Consider the following 25,021-nt stretch of genomic DNA (forward strand, 5'->3'; position numbering starts at 1 on the left):
TGTTCATTTTACTATGGAAATTGACAATAACAGCGACGCGTTCAGTACTAGTAGTGCAGCTGCGGTCAGAAATGGAATGTTACCATTAAGGTGATTACGCGATGAGATTCTACAAATACCTCTACCTACACAACTACATTCGACAAGTCATATTGACAGTTATCTTTGTTGTGATTGTGACGCATTCGTGGCATTCGAACGCTAAAATTTTTCATTGATTGATATCGATATGATATTACCTGCATCGATAACCGTGCATGAAAACCGAAAATGACATTGGAACCCCTTGTTGCCAGCATTGCTAACATAAAAACTAAAATTAATTGCATTGTACGTGGCACGCATACAAAAACCACGCATTTTTGCAACCTATTTTTATTTTCTGTGTGTTTGCTCACATCGTCCATGGTTACCATGTGCGGGTGTGTATTAAATTAGTGAAAGTCAAATAAAAGATTATAATTGTTAAGAATTCTGTGAACATCACATCATTATCTTTTTTTAAGTCTAAAAGCCCTCCCATGTACACAAATACTTTACAAAAGCTGGCGGTATCAATTCCCTCGAGATGTTGCTCCAAGCTCGTAACATTGTGTTTGTGTTGGGAAACTCGACGAGTTGCAAGGGAAAACAAAATAAGGATTCTTCACACAATTATAAAACTAGTTACATGAAGAGCTGGTTAACTAAGCTATGACTACATTTACGCGTTACACTTGTTTTAATACTTTTGTTCAGCACTATAATATCAAATAAAGTTAAGTTTCAACCATCATTGTGTGGTGTAACCACTATACCTCTATTATTAAGTGCACGTATATAATAATAATAAATAATATGAACTGGCTACGATTCGGGGACCTCTTCGGAGAAACCGAGGGTTTTGCCTGTGCAATTGCGGACGAAGTTATCATGACGAATAACTACCGGAGATATATCCTGAAGGACGGTACGGTCGACATTTGTCGGGCATGCCGCCGTCCCGGAGAGTCACTCAGGCATATTATCTCCGGTTGTTCTCATCTTGCTAACGGCGAGTACTTGCACAGACATAATCTCGTAGCCAGAATTATTCACCAGCAGCTTGCCCTCCTATACGGCCTTGTGGACCGTAAAGTGCCGTACTACAAGTACTCACCTGCACCAGTTCTCGAAAATGGTCGTGCCACGCTCTATTGGGATCGATCTATCATCACTGACAGGACTAATTGTTGCCAATAAGCCTGAAATCGTGCTGATAGACCGATCGCAGCGCCGGGCCGTGCTCGCCGACGTCACCATCCCCCATGATGAGAATCTCGTGAAGGCCGAGAAGGACAAGTCCAGCAAGTACCTAGACTTAGCTCATGAGATTACCGCCATGTGGGATGTTGACTCGACGACGATTGTTCCGATAGTCGTGTCAGCGAACGGTCTCATAGCGAAGAGTCTCGACCAACATCTAGAGAGACTCTCGCTGGGTGGTTGGATCAAGGGTCAGATGCAGAAGGCGGTAATTTTGGACACGGCGCGTATAGTACGTCGGTTCCTCACTCTGCAGCCCTGACCACCGGCAGCTTGGGCCCTGCCCCGCTGCCGGCGGCACCCTAGGTTAGGTTTTTTTATAAAGATAAAGATAAAGATAAAGATAAAGATAATTTATTTGTCAAACATGAGTAAAGTAAAATAGAGATGTTACTGTACAAAGTTGTCCTTCATGCTTTGCCTCGCGGCGTACAAAATATAGTATACCTATCTATAATATATGTACAATAATTAATATCACAGTCTAACCTGTGGACATTCCTTAAAAATAAAATACAAATATAACAATAATTACTACTACTACATTGACTTAAAAACTAACATCATTAATAAAATCATTAACATTATAATAACATTTTTCCAATAATAATTTCGTTAAATGACGCTTAAACAAATTAATATTACTGTTCCTTATTTCCATGGGTATCTTATTAAAGATTTTAGGTGCTATACCAAGTATACTTTTTCTCAGCAGGGCAGTATTAGCAATTTGATTATGAATTCTATTATTATCCCGTGCTCTTAGTGAGGCACACACTGAATTTTGCCTCTGAAATAGGTCAGGGTTATTCCTAACAAATAAAGCTACTTCATATATGTAAATAGAAGGAAATGTCAATATTTTATATTTTGTAAAGTATGGCCTACTACTGTCTAGTGGTTTCAGACCAAACATTGCTCTAATACATCTTTTTTGAGATTTTAAAACGTGTTCTCGGTCGGTACTATTACCCCAAAAGATTACCCCATATCTCAAAACTGACGCTACCAACGCATGATAAGCTGATAATACTATTTCTATATTTACTATATGTCTCAACTGGCTAAGTGCATATGCTGATTTTGCTAGTTTTGAGCAAGTGGCTTCAACGTGATTTTTCCAGTTTAGACATTTGTCAATATGCACGCCCAAGAAATTTACAGTTTCTGCTTCATCTAATTTACAACCTTCATATGAAATACTAATGTCTTGTATATTGGCTTTACGTTGACTAAAATGTATTACCTTTGTTTTAGTCAGGTTTACTTTAAGATTGTTACTTTTTAACCAGTCGATAATATTACTTACTGCTAAATTGATGTCGGCTTCATATGTCATTCTGTCTTTGCATTCTATTATTACTGTACTGTCATCGGCAAACAGAGTCATTGGATTATCTACTATTCTCGGTAGATCGTTGATATATATAATAAATAACAAAGGGCCGAGCACAGACCCTTGTGGTACTCCATATTTAATAATACGGCTCTCCGAAAGGAATACAGTCTCTTTTCTTGTTTTTGGATCCAACCTAGTTATTTCTACATATTGATTTCTATTGGTCAAATAAGATTGTAACAATTGAAGAATATTGCCTCTTATTCCATAGTTATGTAATTTCCTCAGAAGGAGGCTATGGTCGACAAAGTCAAAGGCCTGGGTCATATCCATGAAAATACTACAGACTGTGTTATAATGTGTTTATATGTATTTTTTATTGTTTTGTAAGTGTTTTTATATTTTACTTTTATATTCATATTATAAATAACCTATCCTAAGACGAAAAATAAATAAAGAGAGTAATAATATAATATTTACTTATACAGGGTGATTCAGGAGACGTGAGCAGGACTAACACTGCGCATATCGTAAATTATAAGCAACTGTTTCCTATCAGTATTAGTGGCGTTAACGTTAATTTTCTAGTCGTGTTGAAAAAAAAAGTTATTAATTTATTTACGACATGGATGGTCACCCTAACATTAGAATACTAAACTACCGATATTCTGTGTCAAATTGAATGTCATTACTGTCATCACGGTCTGGTTACTTTTGAAAACTCGTATCTCACTCAGGTTTGACATTTTATTTTCTTCGTAAAAAAGGTTTTATGTTTATTAATTAGGTCTTGTAGGGTGACCATGATTGTAGAGAATTAAATTTGCCCTCACCAAAAAGTTGAAAAATAGGAAAAAGTGGTTGTTTCACCTAAATACGACGGTGATCGATCAATTATCAGTTACTGAGTATGCACGATTAGTCCTGCTCACGTCTCATGAATCACCCTGTATACATAGATAGCATGTAATATTAATACCAAATATTTACAACACTACACATAAATAATAAAGTTACACATACAGTAAATATAAAACATTAAATTACATTTTGGTATCATTAGATTAAATAAGTAGCAAGTACAATCCCCTGCGCTCGTGGTATTCCACCTTGGCGATACTCGTTTGAACGCTGTGCAGGCAGCAGGCAGTAAGGATTAAGGCAAATTTTTCATAACTGAAACACCTCGAGCGGAGGCGATTGTACCTATGAATATTTATTTATTTATGTTAGGAGAACCAACAGCTTTAAAACTTACAATAGACAACAAGATTAAAACAGGAAGCCAATTACAGGAACTCACAGGTAGTTACAAAGTATTAAATTTTAAACTAATGCTAGCACCTACGCGCACACACATGCGTACAAAAAGAGAGAGAAAAAGAAGAAATATCACACTGCCATTAGTCATTATCAGAGATAATTCATAAACAGCGGTGACTCCCCTATATCTGATAGTCTGATAATGATCACAAGGGTAAATTCGACGTATCCGGGTGATTAAAAAAATATGGTAGGACTTAACGTGAGTTGGACTTAATGTACGGAACCCTTGGAACGCGAGACCGACTCGCACATTTAAACGATATATGTTACAAAACTTTGGTCACTGGGCTTACTTTCACGTCGCATAATATTTATTGCCCACCCCCCAAAAAAGGGGGAGGCCTATGTTCAGCAGTGGACGTCTTATGGCTGAGATGATGATGATGATGATGAATATTTATTGCATACAATATTATAACGATTTGGGCGGTAGGTGTCAGTTTCGACAGAAACCAGGCCGCGTAGCCAAGATGCCGATCGCTTACGCTCCGTAGCGATCGAAACGCAACTGTCACTGTCGCACTAATATGGAAGTGTAATAGAGAGACATAATGGTTTTCGTTGTCGAAGCGATAGCGATTGTAACCTTGGCTAGGCCGGCAGTTGAGATTTTGGACAAAATCTCTATAATTTAGATTCTGGTTACTTCAGATTACCTATAGTTCGGTTTCTGAATGAGACGGTTTCGGAAAAAAACATATGAAGTTTAAGTCACTTTTTTTTCTATTCAATTTCTGAGTAGGTCAGATTCTTAGCAGGTTACGGTCATTATAGTATCAAATCAGATGACCATTAAGTCCTGACTGACTGACTGACTGACTGATTCATCAACGCAGAGCCGAAACTACAAAAGCCAGAAAGTTGAAATTTGCACACCAGATTGCATTTATAAAGTATACAAGAGGTAAGAAGCGATTTTGAGAAATTCAACCCCTAAGTGGGTTAAAAAGGGGATGAAAGTTTGTATGGGGTTAAAGTTTTCTTTTAAGCTAGGAATTTGAAACTTCGTAAAAATATATATTATTAAAATACAAGAAAACTTATTTCAGCGTTTTTGAAAATTCATCCCCTAAGGTGCTGAAAAAGGTGTTGAAAGTTTCTATGGATATCAAAAAAATTTTTAAGTCGTGGGCTTGAATCTTTGTATTTAGGGATATAATTAGAAGACAGGAAAAGTAATTTCAGCGTTTTGTAAAATTCATCCCCTAACAGGGTTAAAAAGGGGTTGAAAGTTTTAATCCATTACAAATGCTTTGAAACTTCGTAGAAAGGCATAATAGCCGATTACAAAAAAAAGTAATTGCAACGTTTTTGGAAATTCAACCCCTAAGGGGGTTAAAAAGGGGATGAAAGTTCGTCTTCGGGTGCAAATTTTATTTTAAGCTAGGAACTTGAAACTTTGTAAAAAAGTATCAAATTAAAATACAAGAAATCTTATTTCAGCGTTTTTGAAAATTCATCCCCTAAGGTGGTGAAAAAGGGGTTGAAAGTTTGTATGGATATCATGCATTTTTTCAAGCGCGGGATTTCAATCTTTGTGTTTGGGGATATTATTAGAAGACAATAAAAGTGATTTCAGTGATTTGTAAAATTCATCCCCTAACAGGGTTAAAATGGGGTTCAAAGTTTGAATCCATTACAAATGCTTTGAAACTTCTTAGAAAGACATAATAACCGATTACAATAAAAAGTAATTGCAACGTTTTTGGAAATTCAATCCCTAAGTGGGCTAAAAAGGGGATGAAAGTTCGTCTTGGGGTGTAAATTTAATTTTAAGCTAGGAACTTTAACTTTTTGGAAAAAAAGGTAATAAATTAAAAAACATGAAAGCTAATTCAAGCATTTTTGAAAATTATCCCCCAAGGTGGTGAGAAAGGGGTTGAAAGTTTGTATGGAGCCTCTGCCTGTATTTCTGTTTTCTTTTGTATTGTCTTCTTTTATTGAGGTGTGCAATAAAGAGTATTTGTATTGTATTGTATTGTATGGAGATCAGATATTTTGTGAGTGCGGAATGCGGAACTTGAATCTTTGTATAAGGGCATAGGTACCTATTGTGAGAATACAAGAAAAGTAATTTCAGCAACCAACATCAAAATCCACTTGACTTAAAACTTCATACAACTTGCTAAAAAAGAAAAGTACTTAATTTCAACATTGCTTGGATATGAAAATTATAGGTACTAGGTACTAAAGATGATGATTGCGATTGATGTTGACCGCTTCCCATTATTTTGTTTGAAATAATCAAATTTTATCAATGAAAATTTCATTGAAACAACCGATTAACGGATTATCATAGATTATCTTTTCTTTCTTTTGTATAAAAGTACTGAGTAAGTAATCACAACAACATTGTTTATATCTTGTTCAAAATGTTGAGTGACATGTGTGTATTTATCCTACTCGCTATATCTCGTAAGTTAAAAAAAATGGAATTTATATGTCTTTTTTAACAAGCCACCGATGTTCATAAAAATGGGGTCCCTTTGTTTCACATAAAGTTTTAAGTCATAATGTATTGTTTGTCATAATATCATTAGTCATAACTCTGAAACCGAAAACTTTTCAGGATTTTCGTTTCTGAACCAAATAAATTATAACTAACGAAAATGCGGACAAAAAATACATTATGACTTAAAACTTTTTGAGATTTTTGTTCAATATTGTTTACTGAGCTCAACCACTTTACAGAAACGAAATATTAGTTTTTTGTCTGGGTTCCTTAAGGGGCCCACTGATTAACCGTCCGCCGGACGGAATCGGCCTGTCAGTTAGAACAAAAAATTGACAGTTCCAAACAAGTGACAGGCAGATACCAACCGGCGGACTGTTAATCAGTGGGCCCCTTTAAAGCGTCTGATATTTGCTGAATAAAATTAATGATTTCAGTATCAGGATGTCAAAGTGAGACACTACGCCAGGACCAAAGAATTGAATCACGTTTCTTAGGAACTCTCAACAAATACTACGTATCCTCATGGTAAGCTAGACGTAGTAGCTACCAGCGGTACCCAGGACGTCTAATTGGGCGTCTCCGATTTGGTTGTCCCAAGTACGCTGTCTTCACGGCACGATTCCCTCCCATTCTCTCTAAGTGTCTCTCCAATAATATTGGGTACGGCCACCAGGTCTATCTTTAAGTTCTTCCTGACTCTCATCTCCCGTCTTCCGCTTTTGTCGGCCCCAGAATCTTTCGCAGAAAAACTGCTAATAAAGACCATAAATTAAACAGTGTTACTTTAGTAGATTATAATCCCCCAGAATCTTTCGCAGAAAAACTGCTAATAAAGACCATAAATTAAATAGTGTTACTTTAGTAGATTATAGATAATTTAACTTAAAATATCTTACGGCATTTTCCTATGTAACTATGGAATAAATTCAATTGACATTCATTGACAGGGATCTCGTCGTCAATGGCACCGAATACCTTAATTTAGCTAACACAGAATCTGCCGTCAATGAACTGGATTTCCTCGACGGATCACAGAACGTCGCTATAGTCATTCACGGACGGGACAGTTCAGCGTTCAGCGAGTTTGGCCAATCCCTACGAGCATGTAAGAATTACAATTTTTTTTTAATATAATGCAATACGGCTAATCCATATTTCCAACTACGGGTACGTGTTCCACAGGGATCAGGTATAGGTATTTTTTCTTTGACAATATGAAGATGTATGTTGTAGTACCTATGATTAGTTCAAACGTCTGTCTCCTTGTGACCTGGACAAACGGCAAATTAGCACTTCAAAACATTAAGCAGGTGCTGCCCCCTACAGCTCACACACTCTCTTGTGCATTGTAGGGTCTGACATCTTATGGCTTAAATCGAAAACCTGACACTACCTATTTGTAATTTATAGATTTTTCGACTTAACTGAGAAGCAAACGCCTATAATATTAATTAAACTACCTACATTAACCGTGTCTTATTTTCTTTCAGCGTTTATATCAAGCTACCGCGAGCTGACAGTGATTTTAGTGGACTATGCTTTAGTTGCTTCTATGGATTATGCAACAGCAATGAACGCAGTACCATTTGTTGCTGACGATATCATCGCTTTGATAATCCAACTGGAGGCTGCCAACAAGATTGATCGTAGCCTGGTTCATATTGTGGGCTTTGATATTGGAGCACACATTGCTGGACTTGTTAGCAGAGATTCGCGTGCTCGAGTTCAGAGAATAACTGGTAAGAATTGATTAAATACGGATATATTTAATCAATATTAATTAGACACAGAAAACTGAACTACTAAATTAACAGTTTAAAACAATCGCGCTGTGGGATGAAAAATGTAAATGCTACGCGCAGGGTTCTACACGTGTCCTCTGGAATAACACACACTAGCGAGGAACGCGACACTGCTGCAATAGTTACAAGTGTTACAATCCAAGTGTTACCTTTAATCAAAATTCATGTTAATCTATTTTAAATGTCTTTTTACACAGGTTTATCTCCCGCCGGGGAAAATTGGGATTCCTTTTCCCGTCGTTTACGAGCCACCGACGCTAATTACGTCGAGGTCATCCACACCGATTACACAGGCTCGAGGGCTTTTGGCATTAGCGAGACAATTGGTACAGTGGATATATTCGCTAACACTGGCACAAGTCAACCAGGCTGTTCGAACAACCAGTGCAACCACGACCGGGCCTGGCAGCTGTTTGGGGCGACACTGGACATGGGTGGCCATTTGGTGGGCCTTCGATGTGATTCTCTTACGGACATGACCAGAAATCGATGTGTCGGTGCTCCCGCTGTTTCCTTGGGTACCAATGATTTATTTAAACTGGGGTAAGCCATTCATAAAATTATTTTATCAATAGGTATTGAATTCAAATCTGGAAGCAGTCAACGAATAATAATTTGAAATCTAAAATCTTTCAATATTTAACTTTAGCACTAAAAAGACTGAAACAAAAGATACGGAAACGTGTGTCTATAAAAATACTTACTACCCGTTTTCTTAATTATTTTATAATTTATTTCACCGTTATATTTAGAATCCGTAATTGGTGTTATATAGCATATTTCGGGTGCTGTTTGTGGAGACTGGTCTGTTTAAGCTAACACGAGCTATTATACTTAGTAACTTAATTTTTATTAATTAATTACAGTAAGACGCCTCATTCTGTTCTCGTATGTTTCTTTTCTCTTAATGAATGTATTAATTATACAGGATATTGACTCTTGGAGACCCTATACATCTCTAAGGATAACTTGATAAACTATATAGTTATAATCTTATAGTTCTGACACCTAGAGACATTTACACCTCTAAATATTATAGATTTTTTTTGTGTGTTTTTTTACCTGTATTTTGTATGTAATTCGACATTAAGAGACCATATACATCTTTTAGTAATTGTAATACGTTAGATTGAATTGTTAGTTTTATTTTATAAAATTGTTGATGTTATTATTTTTGCTTTTATGTAAATTCAATGTTGACTTGTAAAAGTGCCCTTGTGGCCTATTTGCTGAATAAATGTTGATGTTTGATGTTTGATGTTCTGCATACGCTTGGCTTTTACGGCTAGACGTTTCTAGGTCATTGGAGAAGTCTCTTATAATGGGATGTGACGTAGGTTTTAACGGAGATAAAAACAAACTTCGTTGATTAAAGGTATTTCTTTGTAATTAATTTCTATCAGTCTAATTACTAAATATATGCGCTATGAGAAAAATTATAGATAGCATAATTATGTAGGTATATATTTCGCACTTGTGCACAATTTAATTTACGACTCTTAAGGGGCCCACGGATTAACAGTCCGCCGGACGGTATCGGCTTGTCAGTTGTTCGGAACTGTCAAAATTTTGTTCTAACTGACATGCCGATACCGTCCGGCGGACTATTAATCAGTGGGCCCCTTTATAAGTAGATCAAGTGTCATTTTAAAACCTTAAACTGCTTTTGTGTTTACGAGTATAAGTATCTTTGGGTTATATTTTTAATGAACATATAAATTTGTTTTTGCGATTTCGGCATTGGTCCCAAACATAAACATGATAAAAATTAGGAAATATAGCTCAAATGATGTTTAGATACATCCAGGTAGATATGACATGGTATTATTTTGAACTTACGTTTTTATTCAAACGCAATGTGGTAACAAAACGCAGTTGCGTAGTAGGATTCCTTTAAATTGTTTAAATTGTAATTTATTGTCTTTCTTTCGCAGAACTGGAATTTACCGGGTCAATACGGGCAGAGCGTACCCGTACAACCCCTGAGAAGTTTCGAGATTTATTAACATTGTTCCAAATTGTTATAATAAATGTTAAGTGCCCAATGTTGTCTTTCATTTATGGTTAAGATGAAGATAAATCAAAATATTTGTCAAGTGCATATTAGAAGTCTTCAGAGTAAATCCTAAATGCGGAAGTAACGATGTCTGCCTGTTACCTTTTCTCCAAACCACTGAACCGATATATATATTATGAATCGATAGAGACGAAGATAAGTTGAGTCTTGGAGAAGGATATAGGATAGTCTTTATCTTGGAAATCATCCCTCCATTCACGCGGCCGCTCTCACTCGGCTCGATTCGGAAAATGAATTAGATCTCTACTAGACCTCAACAAGTTACGATATGGATAATTTAAAGATATTTGTAAGATAGATATGTCAAATTTGACGTTTCCGCGATTCTGGAGGTCCTCTTGAACGATTTCGACAAGTTATGACTTAGATATCCAAGTCACATCTAGTTGATATCTAATGTAAATCTAGTTGATCTCTATACCGTCTCTAGATCTTGTGATTATCTCGTTTCCCGAATACGCGTGACTGTCAATTTCTGTGACAGTCGACGTTTACTGCGGACAGATGACCATCGTAGCCTCATTACTGCCGCAATGTAAACGTCCAATCCCTCGCTCATTTTATCAAACAAATTGACACATACAGCGGCAGCATGTACGTCACAACAGTTACGCAGCGCTGCAGTTGACATCCGCATGTCACCTTATGGTAACATTCCATTTCCAACGACAGCTGCACTACTGTTCATTTTACTATGGAAATTGACAATAACAGCGACGCGTTCAGTACTAGTAGTGCAGCTGCAGTCAGAAATGGAATGTTACCATTAAGGTGATTACGCGATGAGATTATACAAATACCTCTACCTACGCAACTACATTCGACAAGTCATATTGACAGTTATCTTTGTTGTGATTGTGACGCATTCGTGGCATTCGAATGCTAAAATTTTTCATTGATTGATATCGATATGATATTACCTGCATCGTTTACCTTAAATATAACCGTGCATGAAAACCGAAAATGACATTGGAACCCCTTGACCCCTATTCGACAAGCGACGTTTGACGTATCGTGTTGATCTCCCGTTGATGTGGGAAAAATCATAAGTTCTCGAATACGTACAATGTCAAAATTTGACATTAACAATCCACAGTTAGGGTGACAAGCAAACCAAACCGAACTACCCTTAGTTTAGAGTTGAGTTTTGGTTGTACCAAATGATATTATCCACCGATGATGGAATCAACACTCAGTATGCAATAAAATCAACTATTGATTTGACGTGAATGCGAAATCTGACAGTTCTACATGTCGAATTTGGCCCCTTGTTGCCAGCATTGCTAACATAAAAACTAAAATTAATTGCATTGTCCGCGGTACGCATACGCCACCACGCATTTTTGTAACCTATTTTTATTATCTCTGTGTTTGCTCTCATCGTCCATGGTTACCATGTGCGGGTGTGTATTAATTTAGTGAAAGTCAAATAAATGATTATAATTGTTAATAAATCTGTGAACATCACATCAATATCTTTTTTTAATCTAAAAGCCTTTCCATGCACACAAATACTTTACGAAAGCTGGCGGTATCAATTCCCTCGAGATGTTGCTCTAAGCTCGTAACATTGTGTTTGTGTTGGGAAACTCGACGAGTTGCAAGGGAAAACAAAGTAAGGATTCTTCACACAATTATAAAACTAGTTACATGAGGAGCTGGTTAACTGAGCTATGGCTATATTTACGCGTTAAGTACACTTTTTTTTTAATACTTTTGATCAACACCATAATATCAAATAAAGTTAAGTTTCAACCATCATTGGTATCATTAAATTACATTTTGGTATCATTAGATTAAATAAGTAGCAAGTACAATCGCCTGCGCTCGCGGTATTTCACCTTAGGGCGATACTCGTTTGAACGCTGTGCAGGCAGCAGGCAGTAAGGATTAAGGAAAATTTTTCATAACTGAAACACCTCGAGCGGAGGCGATTGTACCTATGAATATCACACTGCCATTAGTCATTATCAGAGATAATTCATAAACAGCGGTGACTCCCCTATATCTGATAGTCTGATAATGATCACAAGGGTAAATTCGTCGAATTCGGGTAGTAATATTTATTGCATACAATATTATAACTACCTACTTCAGGACCTTCATAATTCTATTAAACAATATTATGGTTATCCAGTATTTTATTTTTACCAAAAATTTCAAGGGCATAATGTAGAAAGATAAGCGAAATATAATGCAAAACCGAAATAGGTAATTCATTATGCAGCGAGAAAGCATTTTCACAAAATAACTGTTTGAAAAATCAAATAATTTGATAGTCTACAAGATTTTCATTTTCACCATTGACGATTTCTATTTCATCGTATGTAATTTTTTTTGAGAACTTACTGCATTCGCACTTGTTGTTTACACAAACGCCATAGAGGTAGCCTTTTCGCCGACATAAGGAGTTACATGATGAGTCGTTGCAAGCAAATTTTTCAAGGTTATCTGACTTTTGGGGAGAAAAGTTGTCGCACTTGCACCTGTCGCCGACACAGACGCCCCCTGTGAAGCCGAGTCGCCGACACAGCTGGTCGCATGCTCGGTTGTTGCACCCGCCCTCCAAGGTGTATTCATTATCTGAAAATAATTACATTTGAACCAATAGCTTTAAAAGAAGTAGAAGGGTGGAATGTGTAGCATCATTAAATATTTTAAGATCATCCAACCTTTTGAAGCACTGGTGGCCTAGCGGTGAGAGCGTGCGACTTGCAATCTGGAGGTCGCGGGTTCAAACCCCGGCTCGTACCAATGAGTTTTTCGGAACTTACGTACGAAATATCATTTGATATTTACCAGTCGCTTTTGGGTGAAGGAAAACATTGTGAGGAAATCGGACTAATCCCAATAAGGCCTAGTTTACCCTCTGGGTTGGAAGGTCAGATGGCAGTCGCTTTCGTAAAAGCTAGTGCCTACGTCAAATCATGGGATTAGTTGTCAAGCGGACCCCAGGCTCTCATGAGCCGTGGCGAAATGCCGGTATAACGCGAGGAAGAAGAAGAAGAAGATCATCCAACCTTTTAGTGGAGAAAAGTTGTCGCACTTGCACCTGTCGCCGACACAGACGCCCCCAGTGAAGCCGAGTCGCCGACACAACCGGTCGCATGCTCGGTTGTTGCAACCACCCTCCCAGGTGTATTTGTTATCTGAAAATAAATGAAAATACATTTTAACCAATAACTTTAAAGAAGTAGAAGGATGGAATGTGTCTATAAAGATCGGGCAAGAAAATTATGCTTTTTTTTTGATATCACAAAAAAATCGCATAGCCTTAAGTAATACAAAAAAAAAGTTTTTTTGAGTCGATTATCATTCTTGGGAATTAACAGTAAACAACTAAGTACTTATGTTACGTTTCAAACGTAACTAAAGGAATTTCTTTTTTTTAGTTCCATACTCACAGCGACATTGTAATAAAACAGGCCGAACGAGATTGTTTTCAGCGCCATCTATCCGCACAAGGAGACACTTGAACCCTTAGTCGCGAGCTGTCGGTCTAGAAAACATTATGGTTCTTATTAAGTATTCAATATTTTCTTTAATGGTTGAAATATTTAGGTTTAGTTCCTCAAAAATATTAGTACTCGGTATCGTTGGTCTTTTAATATTATAATTTTCAAATATTGTTTGGGACATTGTTTGCAATGCCTGGCAAAATTCCTTGGCTCTGAGCGGGGTTTTTGTTTGAAAAAAGTGACAGGAGAGGAAATTGATTGTCGAACGAGATCAAGTCACTGAGATTTCCGCAGCCATGTGAGGAAGTTGGTGCAGATATTCTCTGGTCGCTTTGTACGGGAGCCATCCCTGTAAAATATGGAAATACATCTTCACTTTTTGTAGCGAGGTAAGCCACAGCGCAAATCTTTATAGAAATATAGCCCGGTTTTTTTATAACGTTCGTCTTTACTGATTTTACATTTCCTTGTTACAGCAAACAGAGCAATATGGCGTCCTAAATTGAATTCCTGGAGGATAATTTCTAAAGAAATATTTTTTTATAAATGTCAGCAGTGTAGCATCAATCGCTTCACTTGAGATCCGGGTAAGCATTTGCGATTTTATTGTAGGAAATGTAACCTTTTTTTCCGCCCTTGCCCATGTGTGTCGGATGACCGCATGGCCAATTTGTTGGTTTTCCTGTAAATGCCAGATCGGTGTGTTAGTTTAGTAATTGTCCAGTTAATTTCAGTGGAGAATCAATCCTTTTTTTTTATATTGGGTTTCAATATGTGGTTTTTTTTTTCCTTTAGCCTTTATGCCGGTCCCTACCCTGGGCTTTTCTGCGGGCACGTGTCGGCGCTGGGCGTTGCCGTAGACGTTGGGCTGGAGCTTCGCGCTGCTCATCGCGACGTTGGCGAAGCGGGCAGGCAGCCACCTGGACACGTGGCTGACGGTATCACCGCGTGTCACCGCGACTCTTGGCTGTTCCCCTGCGTGCCTCTGGGGCAGTGCGTAGCCACGGCTTCACCGGCTTCTGCTACGGACACGTGACTCAGGTGTGGTCAGATCTATTTTGTTATTGGCTCTCTCGAGCTCGTGACTCCTGTTGCGCATCGCGACGTTGGCGTGCTAGATAGGCGGTCACTTGGACACGTGGCTGACGGTTTCAGCACGTGTCACCGCGGCTTTTGGCGGCCACCTATGCGCCTCTGGCGTGACTTGGTCACAGCTAGGCTGCCTTCTTTCTATAGACACGTGATTTAGGTGTGCTACTAATCAATAGACTTTAATTAACTTCACGCAATAGTGGCCTCTTAATAAACTTCAAGTGCTCAGTGCATATTTAGTGTATAGACATAATAAACTTTAACTGAGACTGCGTAACCAGTCCGATAGCATAGTGTTCTTAGTATAATAATAGCATAAGCTTATTTTCTGTACTGCTAACCGTACTACTGTTTTCGTGTAAAACATTGATATTATATTTAATTGTCTCGAGCTTAAACAATAGTTTTCTTTTCCTCATCTTATTTTTTACCTCTCTGTACGCCTTACAGCGTGCTGGCGCCCATTCTCTCTGTCTAAAATTAATTTTACTCATTAAATAGATTTTTAGGAATATCACAGACGTGTAGTGTGACAATAGAGCGTCAGACCCACGAACCCTGAGTACCACTGATAGTCCATAGCTCTTAAAACCCAAAACACCAATATAGCCTGTTACATTTGGCGCCCAACGTGGGGCGACGCTTTATTTTTTTAAATATTGTTGTCACAGTCTGTGGATTCCGAAGAAATCTCTCTTTACTATTTTTTGAGCTCTGTAATGCACTGTGCACATCTTCTTTTATTTTTAAGACGCCACTATTTTCTCTGTTTGCTTGCCTACAATTATTTATACTTTGACCTTTTGACCTTTTACTATGTTATCTCTATTACCTTAAAATATGTAATATTACTTTTCACTAAAAACAAGAAACTGTATTTTCTAAAATTTTGTATAAGAAACTCTCTAAAGATTTAATACTCTGTACTTAAAATTTATCTCAAGATTTAATAATAATATTACTCTGTATGTAAAATAGGTTTACATATGTATGCTTACTGTTGCTCAAAGATGCACTCATTTTTCTATGTAAAAAGAGACCACTATTAAGTAAAACTTTAAATACATTATTTTTTCTCAAAAATGCACCAAGCGCTAGCACTAAAATTAATCTATCTTTTTTTCCTCAAACTTGTTGGTCGCTGGTCAATTTCAGGTCTGCGGATGTTGCTGGTGGTTCATACCTCTCAACGTTGTCTCGCAGTCATCTCTGGTTCTCTCCGCACAGGTCATCTCTTCTGAAAGGTCAAAGTTAGTTCGCTCTGTCTCGCTTTAAATATTATAATATTTATTTATTTATTGCTTTATAGGCCTGGTAATTTAGGGCTAAAGCGTTCTACTTTATTACTACTACTCACTGAAAGGGAAGATACTTTCTATGTTCTAACATATGAACACTGTACCAAGCCTATCTGCTGGTACCTACTTATTTTGTAGATACTTAAATATATTTCTTAATTAAGGAAACTTAGTTCTTAAAGTAACTTTTATTACCGCCTGACTTACCTCTTCTTGATACTCTTAAAATACTTACTTACTATAGTTAGGTCTAAGAAACTTAATTTTTTCATTTTTACTTAGAAGTAATGTTTATGATGAGAAATGTTACTCATCTCTGTGTTCTGAAAATGAACATACTGTGCTGATCATGCTGACAGTACCTATTCCTAGCTAATAGATATTATTATATTACTTTACTTTATAGTGTAAACATAATTTTCTTATTGCAAGCATGCAGATTTTCAACAGACGGTTAGATATATGTTAGTAATAGATGTTACTACTATAGGTATTATCTTAAGAAACTTATCTTTTAATTTATGCAATGTTCAACAAAGGAATGTTACACAGGTATTTCTATCGTTCTAAAATGAACGCTGTACTATTGCCTCTCTGCAAGGTACAAATACCTACTTTCTCTTGTAAATGTTATTTACTTTAAATATTTTTAGGTTAGGGTCACTGACACTGGATAACTTTGCTATCTAAATGTTCCATGAACATGGTTGTGAAATAAAACAACAAAGCAAGTTATTTAGATACATTATTATGACACTACATGCTTAAATAGTTTGGCATGGAGCCCACTGTTTAGATTATCCTGGATTTGACTTTAGTTCACATAACCTAATAAAGTGTCTTTGTTATGTTTGATTTTCACCATAACCCAATAAAGTGTTTTTGTTATGCTGGATTTCGCTTTGATTTCTTCTATGGCTGGTTACAGGCAATGAAGATACTGCTGGCTTATGACTTGCTTGCTTGCGGCTTGCTTGCTTGCTCGCTGTAGCTTATTGACATCGAGGTTTCGTTGTCAACGAGTCTTCTTGGATGTGACTTTGTCTTTTGGATGCTTAGTGCGTCAGCTGGTTCTGCATTTAAGGTTGGTCTAGTGCATCTAATAAAGTGATGAATCAGTGCTTTGTGAAGTGAAAATGGTGATTACAGTGCAGTGATGTGTTATCCCATGTTCCCTTGAACATTGGATGGAATTTCAATCCCATCTGGAGCGAAATTTTTCATTATGCACTTGCAGATAACCTCCATTTTCAATTCCTTTGGCGCTTACGACCTTTTGGAATGGGAAGCCTATACGTCAAACTGTATGCGTTCCGTTTCACTTAAAACTTAATTGGATCTGTGTTCAAGTGTTAGTTCTTGTGTTCTATATTATGGAAATAATTTCATGGTGTGTTCCTACACATAGTGACACTAGAAAAGGGGAGACTGGGGCAATTTAGTGCCCATCTCTTTTAAAACTCTAATTTTTTATAATAACTTTAAACTTTAATTAGAAATTGAAGTTTTCTGGGTAGGTACGTTCTGTTTGTTGTGCACTTTTTCTCTCTCTATAAACAGTGTATGGGAAATTGTTTTCACTTCTGTTGAGACAAATTCTTAAGGACTTATACTTACATAACTTTATATTTTGATAAAATAGTTTAAGCTGGATGCTTCTCTTTGTATCTCTGAAAGGGGACGGTAGTCTTCGGTGTGCTTCTGCACATTTGGTACAATAGGGGAGAGAGGGGTAAAATGTGTCACTGGTTTTGACACTTAGAATATTTTGTAGTTTCTTTTAATTAGGAATGCATATGACTGCTAACTCGTGGTCTACTTAATTTCATGCATTGGATTCTCGCTTGCGGTCCGTGCATGGGGAGTTCGTGTTCTTCTGCTGCACGCCTCCATGGAGTCGATAAGGTTGAAATGTCGTTTTCTTCCTGTCCGTACACCACGTTCTGGTGTTTCTGCAGTCTACTCTTAGCTTTTAGTGGTTGTGGAGTAGGCAAAAGCTCGGACGTGCACCCCGCCTAGAATTATTCTTCGCTCGCTGCACCGCCGAGATTTACTCTCCCAATCTCTCACTAGTCGATAGTTTTCTTGCATGTTAGTTATAAACATAGTTTAACTTGATAGTTAGGATTGTGTAAACCTCATGGCATAGCCAATATAGTTAATTACATGTTAAAAAAAAATGTTTCACTAACATTAACATTTTTTTATCTAAGTTGGGTGGTAATGTTACGTTTCAAACGTAACTAAAGGAATTTCTTTTTTTTAGTTCCATACTCACAGCGACATTGTAATAAAACAGGCCGAACGAGATTGTTTTCAGCGCCATCTATCCGCACAAGGAGACACTTGAACCCTTAGTCGCGAGCTGTCGGTCTAGAAAACATTATGGTTCTTATTAAGTATTCAATATTTTCTTTAATGGTTGAAATATTTAGGTTTAGTTCCTCAAAAATATTAGTACTCGGTATCGTTGGTCTTTTAATATTATAATTTTCAAATATTGTTTGGGACATTGTTTGCAATGCCTGGCAAAATTCCTTGGCTCTGAGCGGGGTTTTTGTTTGAAAAAAGTGACAGGAGAGGAAATTGATTGTCGAACGAGATCAAGTCACTGAGATTTCCGCAGCCATGTGAGGAAGTTGGTGCAGATATTCTCTGGTCGCTTTGTACGGGAGCCATCCCTGTAAAATATGGAAATACATCTTCACTTTTTGTAGCGAGGTAAGCCACAGCGCAAATCTTTATAGAAATATAGCCCGGTTTTTTTATAACGTTCGTCTTTACTGATTTTACATTTCCTTGTTACAGCAAACAGAGCAATATGGCGTCCTAAATTGAATTCCTGGAGGATAATTTCTAAAGAAATATTTTTTTATAAATGTCAGCAGTGTAGCATCAATCGCTTCACTTGAGATCCGGGTAAGCATTTGCGATTTTATTGTAGGAAATGTAACCTTTTTTTCCGCCCTTGCCCATGTGTGTCGGATGACCGCATGGCCAATTTGTTGGTTTTCCTGTAAATGCCAGATCGGTGTGTTAGTTTAGTAATTGTCCAGTTAATTTCAGTGGAGAATCAATCCTTTTTTTTTATATTGGGTTTCAATATGTGGTTTTTTTTTTCCTTTAGCCTTTATGCCGGTCCCTACCCTGGGCTTTTCTGCGGGCACGTGTCGGCGCTGGGCGTTGCCGTAGACGTTGGGCTGGAGCTTCGCGCTGCTCATCGCGACGTTGGCGAAGCGGGCAGGCAGCCACCTGGACACGTGGCTGACGGTATCACCGCGTGTCACCGCGACTCTTGGCTGTTCCCCTGCGTGCCTCTGGGGCAGTGCGTAGCCACGGCTTCACCGGCTTCTGCTACGGACACGTGACTCAGGTGTGGTCAGATCTATTTTGTTATTGGCTCTCTCGAGCTCGTGACTCCTGTTGCGCATCGCGACGTTGGCGTGCTAGATAGGCGGTCACTTGGACACGTGGCTGACGGTTTCAGCACGTGTCACCGCGGCTTTTGGCGGCCACCTATGCGCCTCTGGCGTGACTTGGTCACAGCTAGGCTGCCTTCTTTCTATAGACACGTGATTTAGGTGTGCTACTAATCAATAGACTTTAATTAACTTCACGCAATAGTGGCCTCTTAATAAACTTCAAGTGCTCAGTGCATATTTAGTGTATAGACATAATAAACTTTAACTGAGACTGCGTAACCAGTCCGATAGCATAGTGTTCTTAGTATAATAATAGCATAAGCTTATTTTCTGTACTGCTAACCGTACTACTGTTTTCGTGTAAAACATTGATATTATATTTAATTGTCTCGAGCTTAAACAATAGTTTTCTTTTCCTCATCTTATTTTTTACCTCTCTGTACGCCTTACAGCGTGCTGGCGCCCATTCTCTCTGTCTAAAATTAATTTTACTCATTAAATAGATTTTTAGGAATATCACAGACGTGTAGTGTGACAATAGAGCGTCAGACCCACGAACCCTGAGTACCACTGATAGTCCATAGCTCTTAAAACCCAAAACACCAATATAGCCTGTTACACTTATACAGCATTATTCATTATTTTGAAATTATCCCACCTATTAGCGGAGAAAAGCGGTTGCAGTTGCATCTGCCGCCGACACAAACGCCCCCTGTGAAGCCGAGTCTCCGACACAGCTGATCGCATACTGGGTTGATGCAACTGTCCTCCATGGTGTTTTCGTTATCTGAAACGTACATTGATAATATATTTAATACTTATCTACCTATTTATAGCAAATACCTAGGATTATCATTCGTAGAAAATAACTTTATTAAACAACTAAGTATACCAATAATGATTGTGGAATAATCCTACCTATTAGTGGAGAAAAGTTGTCGCACTTGCACCTGTCGCCGACACAGACGCCCCCTGTGAAGCCGAGTCGCCGACACAGCTGGTCGCATGCTCGGTTGTTGCAACCGCCCTCCAAGGTGTATTTGTTATCTGAAACGTACATTGATAATATAACACCTAGTTATACCAATTAACTTGGATTAACATTTTTAGAAAATAACTTTATTAAACAACGAAGTACATACAAAATGATTGTGAAATAATCCTACCTATTAGTGTTACACAAAATGATTGTCTTGTGAAATAATCCTACCTATTAGTGGAGAAAAGTTGTCGCACTTGCACCTGTCGCCGACACAGACGCCCCCTGTGAAGCTGAGTCGCCGACACAGCTGGTCGCATGCTCGGTTGTTGCAACCGCCCTCCAAGGTGTATTCGTTATCTGAAACGTACATTGATAATATAACACCTAGTTATAGCAATCAACAAGGATTATCATTCGTAGAAAATAACCTTACTAAACAACTAAGTATACAGAATGATTGTGAAATAATCCTACCTATTAGTGGAGAAAAGTTGTCGCACTTGCACCTGTCGCCGACACAGACGCCCCCTGTGAAGCCGAGTCGCCGACACAGCTGGTCGCATGCTCGGTTGTTGCAACCGCCCTCCAAGGTGTATTCGTTATCTAAAACGTACATTGATAGTATAATACCTATTTGTAGAAATTAACTAGGATTATCATTCGTAGAAAATTACTTTTCTCAAACATGCAATGAAATATTGATGTTATGTTCCTTATAATAGGCTGCGAAGTATGACGTTTCAGGTGCGGCTAGGACAAAAGGTCGTTAATGGAATTTCATACACATCTTGCAGGCCTAGGCCGGCAAAGTCCTCTTTTTTAATTTTCATTTCACAGATATTTGTGACACAGCATCGTGGCATTCATCCATTAAAAAAAAACTAGAGGCAGTTATTGCTTTATGGTTCGTAATGACACTCTGCCACTACGCCTATAAAAAAAAACAAAAAACAATGTTTGCTATAATTTGCAGTTTTATTTGTATAAAATCAACATGAACTTAATAAATAATACATTCTATAATTTTAAATTATAAATTTAACTACACAAATAAAAATCTTTAAAATATTTCATCTAAACGTTAGCGGTAAAAAGGTCTACTCAAACACGCGTAATGATTTTTTTAAATTGTTATGGAGGTAAAGTTGAAAAATATTCATTCTGTTTTATTGGATTTATGGTGCGTTGTTGATTTTTTGACTTTAATATGAGTTCCGACGAAATAATGAAATTAATATTAATTGTAATCGTATGTGTTGGAATTGGCAGCGTAAGCAGAATTGATTTTAAATAACTTGCTGCCTCTGCCGCTAAGTCAAAGACGAAGTATGTATATGGTTGCTTATGGCAATTTTATTCTTTGAGAAACTAAGAAAAATGGCTTACAGTTTATTAGAAACAGTTTTGTGGCATATTTTAAATGAATGTAACTACAAATTCATCAACACTGTGGAAATTATACTTATTTACTCCATGCATAAAGCAACGATGTATGTGAAACATGATATCAACATGAAAGACTATGTAAACCTTTGTGACGAAAACGACAGTCAGACGGATACAAGGCGAAAAAATCAAAGATACATGAAAATATACGGGTAGTAAAAATACACGACTCGTGTAAAACATACGCGTGATAATGATATAGGTACGTGTTGGTTATATTTTGGGTGTAGTTTACTTTTAGTTTTTTCTATAAATAAAACTTGGGTTTCGTGGATTTTTTATTTTATTTATTTCATTGCATGTTTGAGAAAAGCACTATACATACCTCGGCGGGAAATGGGGTTGCCCGCGCTCAGACCTATCCGGCCTCGCTTCGCTCGGCCGTCTATATGTCTTCGGCCGGCAAACCCTTTTGTCCCGGCCTCTGTAGTAATGTACTATTATTAAACAACTAAGTATAGCTAGAATGATTGTGTAATAATCCTACCTAATAGTGGAGAAAAGTTGTCGCACTTGCACCTGTCGCCGACACAGACGCCTCCTGTGAAGCCGAGTCGCCGACACAGCTGGTCGCATGCTCGGTTGTTGCAACCGCCCTCCAAGGTGTATTCGTTATCTAAAACGTACATTGATAGTATAATACCTATTTGTAGAAATTAACTAGGATTATCATTCGTAGAAAATTACTTTATTAAACAACTAAGTATACCTACAATGATTGTGTAATAATCCTACCTAATAGTGGAGAAAAGTTGTCGCACTTGCATCTGTCGCCGACACAGACGCCCCCTGTGAAGCCGAGTCGCCGACATAGCTGGTCGCATGCTCGGTTGTTGCAACCACCCTCCAAGGTTGTCTCCTCCCTGTTTATGTTATCTGGAATTGAATAAAATTGATTATATTTAAATTTGTTATTATTAATTTGTTTAATTTAGTCATAAGAATTAGTTTTAAATTTTTATACAGATGAAAATATTGAGCCAGATATTATGGTATTTGTTAGAATCTAATTTAAAACATACTTACCCGTATATTGTGGTTGGGCTGTATTTGCACTGGCCCACGATGCATTGACCACTAGCAAAGCCTTGGACGCCACAAATATTTTCACATTCAAGTTCATTACTGACACCTCTCTACTCTACCGAGTTTGCATTAGTCAAAACTACTGAGCTCATTTCGATGAATGATAAAGGTGACAGTCCATTTCTAACGACAGCTGCGTTACTGTTAATTTTACAATGGAATTTGACAATGACAGCGACGCGTTCAGTACCGGTAGTGCAGCTGCGGTTAGAAATGGAATGTTACCATTACATAATTGATTTTCTTATGGCCAAGGTGATATAGGCTACACAAACTGCGAATGAATTTAAACTTGTAAGTACTTGGGATTTTGTTTTATTCGGTCTATATATTGAAACTTACCCTCTTTAAATACATTTATTACAACAGCGGCTTTCACTACACCCAGAACCACTATTAACATGAGGAACACAAACAACTTAACTCCCATTTTGACAATGTATTATTAAAGCTGGGAGCATTCTGCTATGTGATTTTATAGAGGCAGGCGCCGATAGGGACTTTACCTAACTCCTACGGGAAGTGACTCATTCGTTTTCAATGTCATAAGTTCAGTGTTATTTTCTATATTTTTTGTGATATTGCTATGTGGTTTTAAACAGGAGTCGGGAATTAACCGCTGCACAAGGGTTATTAGTCACTAGAATACAGAGAAACTCATAGTATATTTATTTAAGCTTTATTACACAAAACACAAATATATAGCATTTCTGGCTCTGACTTATGGTAACATTCCATTTCTAACCGCAGCTGCACTACCGGTACTGAACGCGTCGCTGCCATTGTCAATTTCCATAGTAAAATGAACAGGTTTACTCGGGTAATTCCGAATGTCGAAAACTGTCGGATAATTCCGAAAAGAAACTTTTATTATGATGGAATTAACGGTGATTTTCATCTGAATTTCGGAATTATCTGACATTCGGTATTACCCGAATACACCTTAATGCAGCTGTCGTTGGAAATGGACTGTCACCTTTAAGATTCCTGCTCTCTTCAATTGTGACTTGCCTTTTAACATAGTTCCTTTATCGTCATTCACATTGCTGTGTTTCAGGTTTCAGGACAGTTTCAAATTTCCCACGAGATTGCGCGAGCCTCCTTTTAGCTCAACGCTAAGAATGCACGCGTGACGAGAATACTCACTGATTTTTTTTAACCGACTTCAAAAAAGGAGGAGATTACAAATTCGACCGCATGCATGTTATAGACCTCAGAACTCCGTCATTTCTGAACTGAGTTTGATTTATTTTGTTTTCAATAGGTAGTATGTAGGTACCTACTACTCGTATTTTAACTTGGTCTCATTTTTGTCAAAACCCAATTCTCATGATGGGATCCAAGAGAAATTGCAAGAGCTTCTCAAATGTTTACAGGCATAGGTACATAGGTATATATCATTATTATATTAATTTAGAAACATTTTTAAGGTCCAGTTGGTATGATGGGTTCCATGAGGAATTGAGAAAACTCCTCAAATTTTGGTGGATTCAGATTCCAATCTTGAAAAGTAAACCACTAATGGACAGTCAGGCTTGGCATTCGATTTGACAGAGTGTTAAGGTTTTTAGATTTAGCTTGGCACCGGTTTTGAACCTATCTGTTGTTAGCTCAAATAAAGGGATAATATTGATAAGTATAATATATTTTTGAAGTCGGTTTCCTTATTAAAGTAGTTTTTTTAATGAAATTTATGACTGTAAATAGAAAAATGATTTCGTAAGTCATACCCATAAATCCGGGTACCAATATTATGAATGAGAAAGTAACACTGTTAGTTTTGGAGATAGATAAGGGTCCGGAAATCATACATTTATGCCTATTGTCATAAGTAACTTAACAAGAAAATAAAATATTTGACATTGTCACAACAAACCCTTTCATTTGATATGTTTGAGAGTTGTGGCACGGGGAGTTGTTTTGGTTTTGATATAATTTCTCTAAGACTATAAAT

The 25,021-nt window shown here is 37.5% G+C and overlaps 2 protein-coding genes and 2 long non-coding RNA genes across 5 annotated transcripts in view; 2 read left to right on the top strand and 2 right to left on the bottom strand.

Moving 5' to 3' along the window:
* LOC134666626 (uncharacterized) overlaps positions 1 to 25,021 on the bottom strand; it is a 298,176-nt gene that overhangs the window by 85,780 nt on the left and 187,375 nt on the right. The window lies entirely within an intron of this gene.
* On the top strand, positions 7,921 to 10,794 carry LOC134667022 (lipase member H-B-like). Its single transcript, XM_063524329.1, has 3 exons — positions 7,921 to 8,143; positions 8,404 to 8,749; positions 10,141 to 10,794. Exons 1-3 carry the CDS (start codon positions 7,957 to 7,959, stop codon positions 10,190 to 10,192), a joined length of 585 nt encoding a protein of 194 aa, XP_063380399.1. The 5' UTR covers positions 7,921 to 7,956; the 3' UTR covers positions 10,193 to 10,794.
* On the bottom strand, positions 12,453 to 23,514 carry LOC134666613 (tenascin-like). Of its 2 annotated transcripts, XM_063523830.1 has the most exons (6): positions 23,410 to 23,514; positions 22,469 to 22,597; positions 21,010 to 21,138; positions 20,764 to 20,892; positions 20,472 to 20,600; positions 12,453 to 12,866 (listed from the first exon to the last, which is right to left on the bottom strand). In XM_063523830.1, exons 1-6 carry the CDS (start codon positions 23,495 to 23,497, stop codon positions 12,547 to 12,549), a joined length of 924 nt encoding a protein of 307 aa, XP_063379900.1. In that variant the 5' UTR covers positions 23,498 to 23,514; the 3' UTR covers positions 12,453 to 12,546. The 2 variants fall into 2 exon arrangements, with proteins under 2 accessions (XP_063379900.1, XP_063379901.1); XM_063523831.1 differs by lacking the exon at positions 22,469 to 22,597 and having other exon boundaries at positions 12,519 to 12,866.
* LOC134666621 (uncharacterized) lies at positions 21,039 to 22,829 on the top strand. The gene is made up of 3 exons (XR_010098530.1): positions 21,039 to 21,156; positions 22,481 to 22,615; positions 22,729 to 22,829. It is a non-coding gene; the product is annotated as an uncharacterized LOC134666621 (long non-coding RNA).

This window comes from Cydia fagiglandana, chromosome 8 (genome assembly GCF_963556715.1).
Source record: "Cydia fagiglandana chromosome 8, ilCydFagi1.1, whole genome shotgun sequence".
Classification (NCBI taxonomy): Eukaryota; Metazoa; Arthropoda; class Insecta; order Lepidoptera; family Tortricidae; genus Cydia; species Cydia fagiglandana.

What these genes read in the sequence shown, in the direction of transcription:
- LOC134667022 (XM_063524329.1), top strand. Translation starts at nt 7,957, where the DNA reads ATGGATTATGCAACAGCAATGAACGCAGTACCATTTGTTGCTGACGAT. An exon ending in TCGAGTTCAGAGAATAACTG is followed by an intron (nt 8,144 to 8,403) that starts GTAAGAATTGAT and finishes CTTTTTACACAG; the next exon opens with GTTTATCTCCCGCCGGGGAA. An exon ending in AATGATTTATTTAAACTGGG is followed by an intron (nt 8,750 to 10,140) that starts GTAAGCCATTCA and finishes TTTCTTTCGCAG; the next exon opens with AACTGGAATTTACCGGGTCA.
- LOC134666613 (XM_063523830.1), bottom strand. Translation starts at nt 23,497, where the DNA reads ATGGGAGTTAAGTTGTTTGTGTTCCTCATGTTAATAGTGGTTCTGGGT. An exon ending in CAACTTTTCTCCACTAATAG is followed by an intron (nt 20,601 to 20,763) that starts GTAGGATTATTT and finishes TGTACGTTTCAG; the next exon opens with ATAACAAATACACCTTGGAG. An exon ending in CAACTTTTCTCCACTAATAG is followed by an intron (nt 12,867 to 20,471) that starts GTAGGATTATTC and finishes AATTATTTTCAG; the next exon opens with ATAATGAATACACCTTGGAG.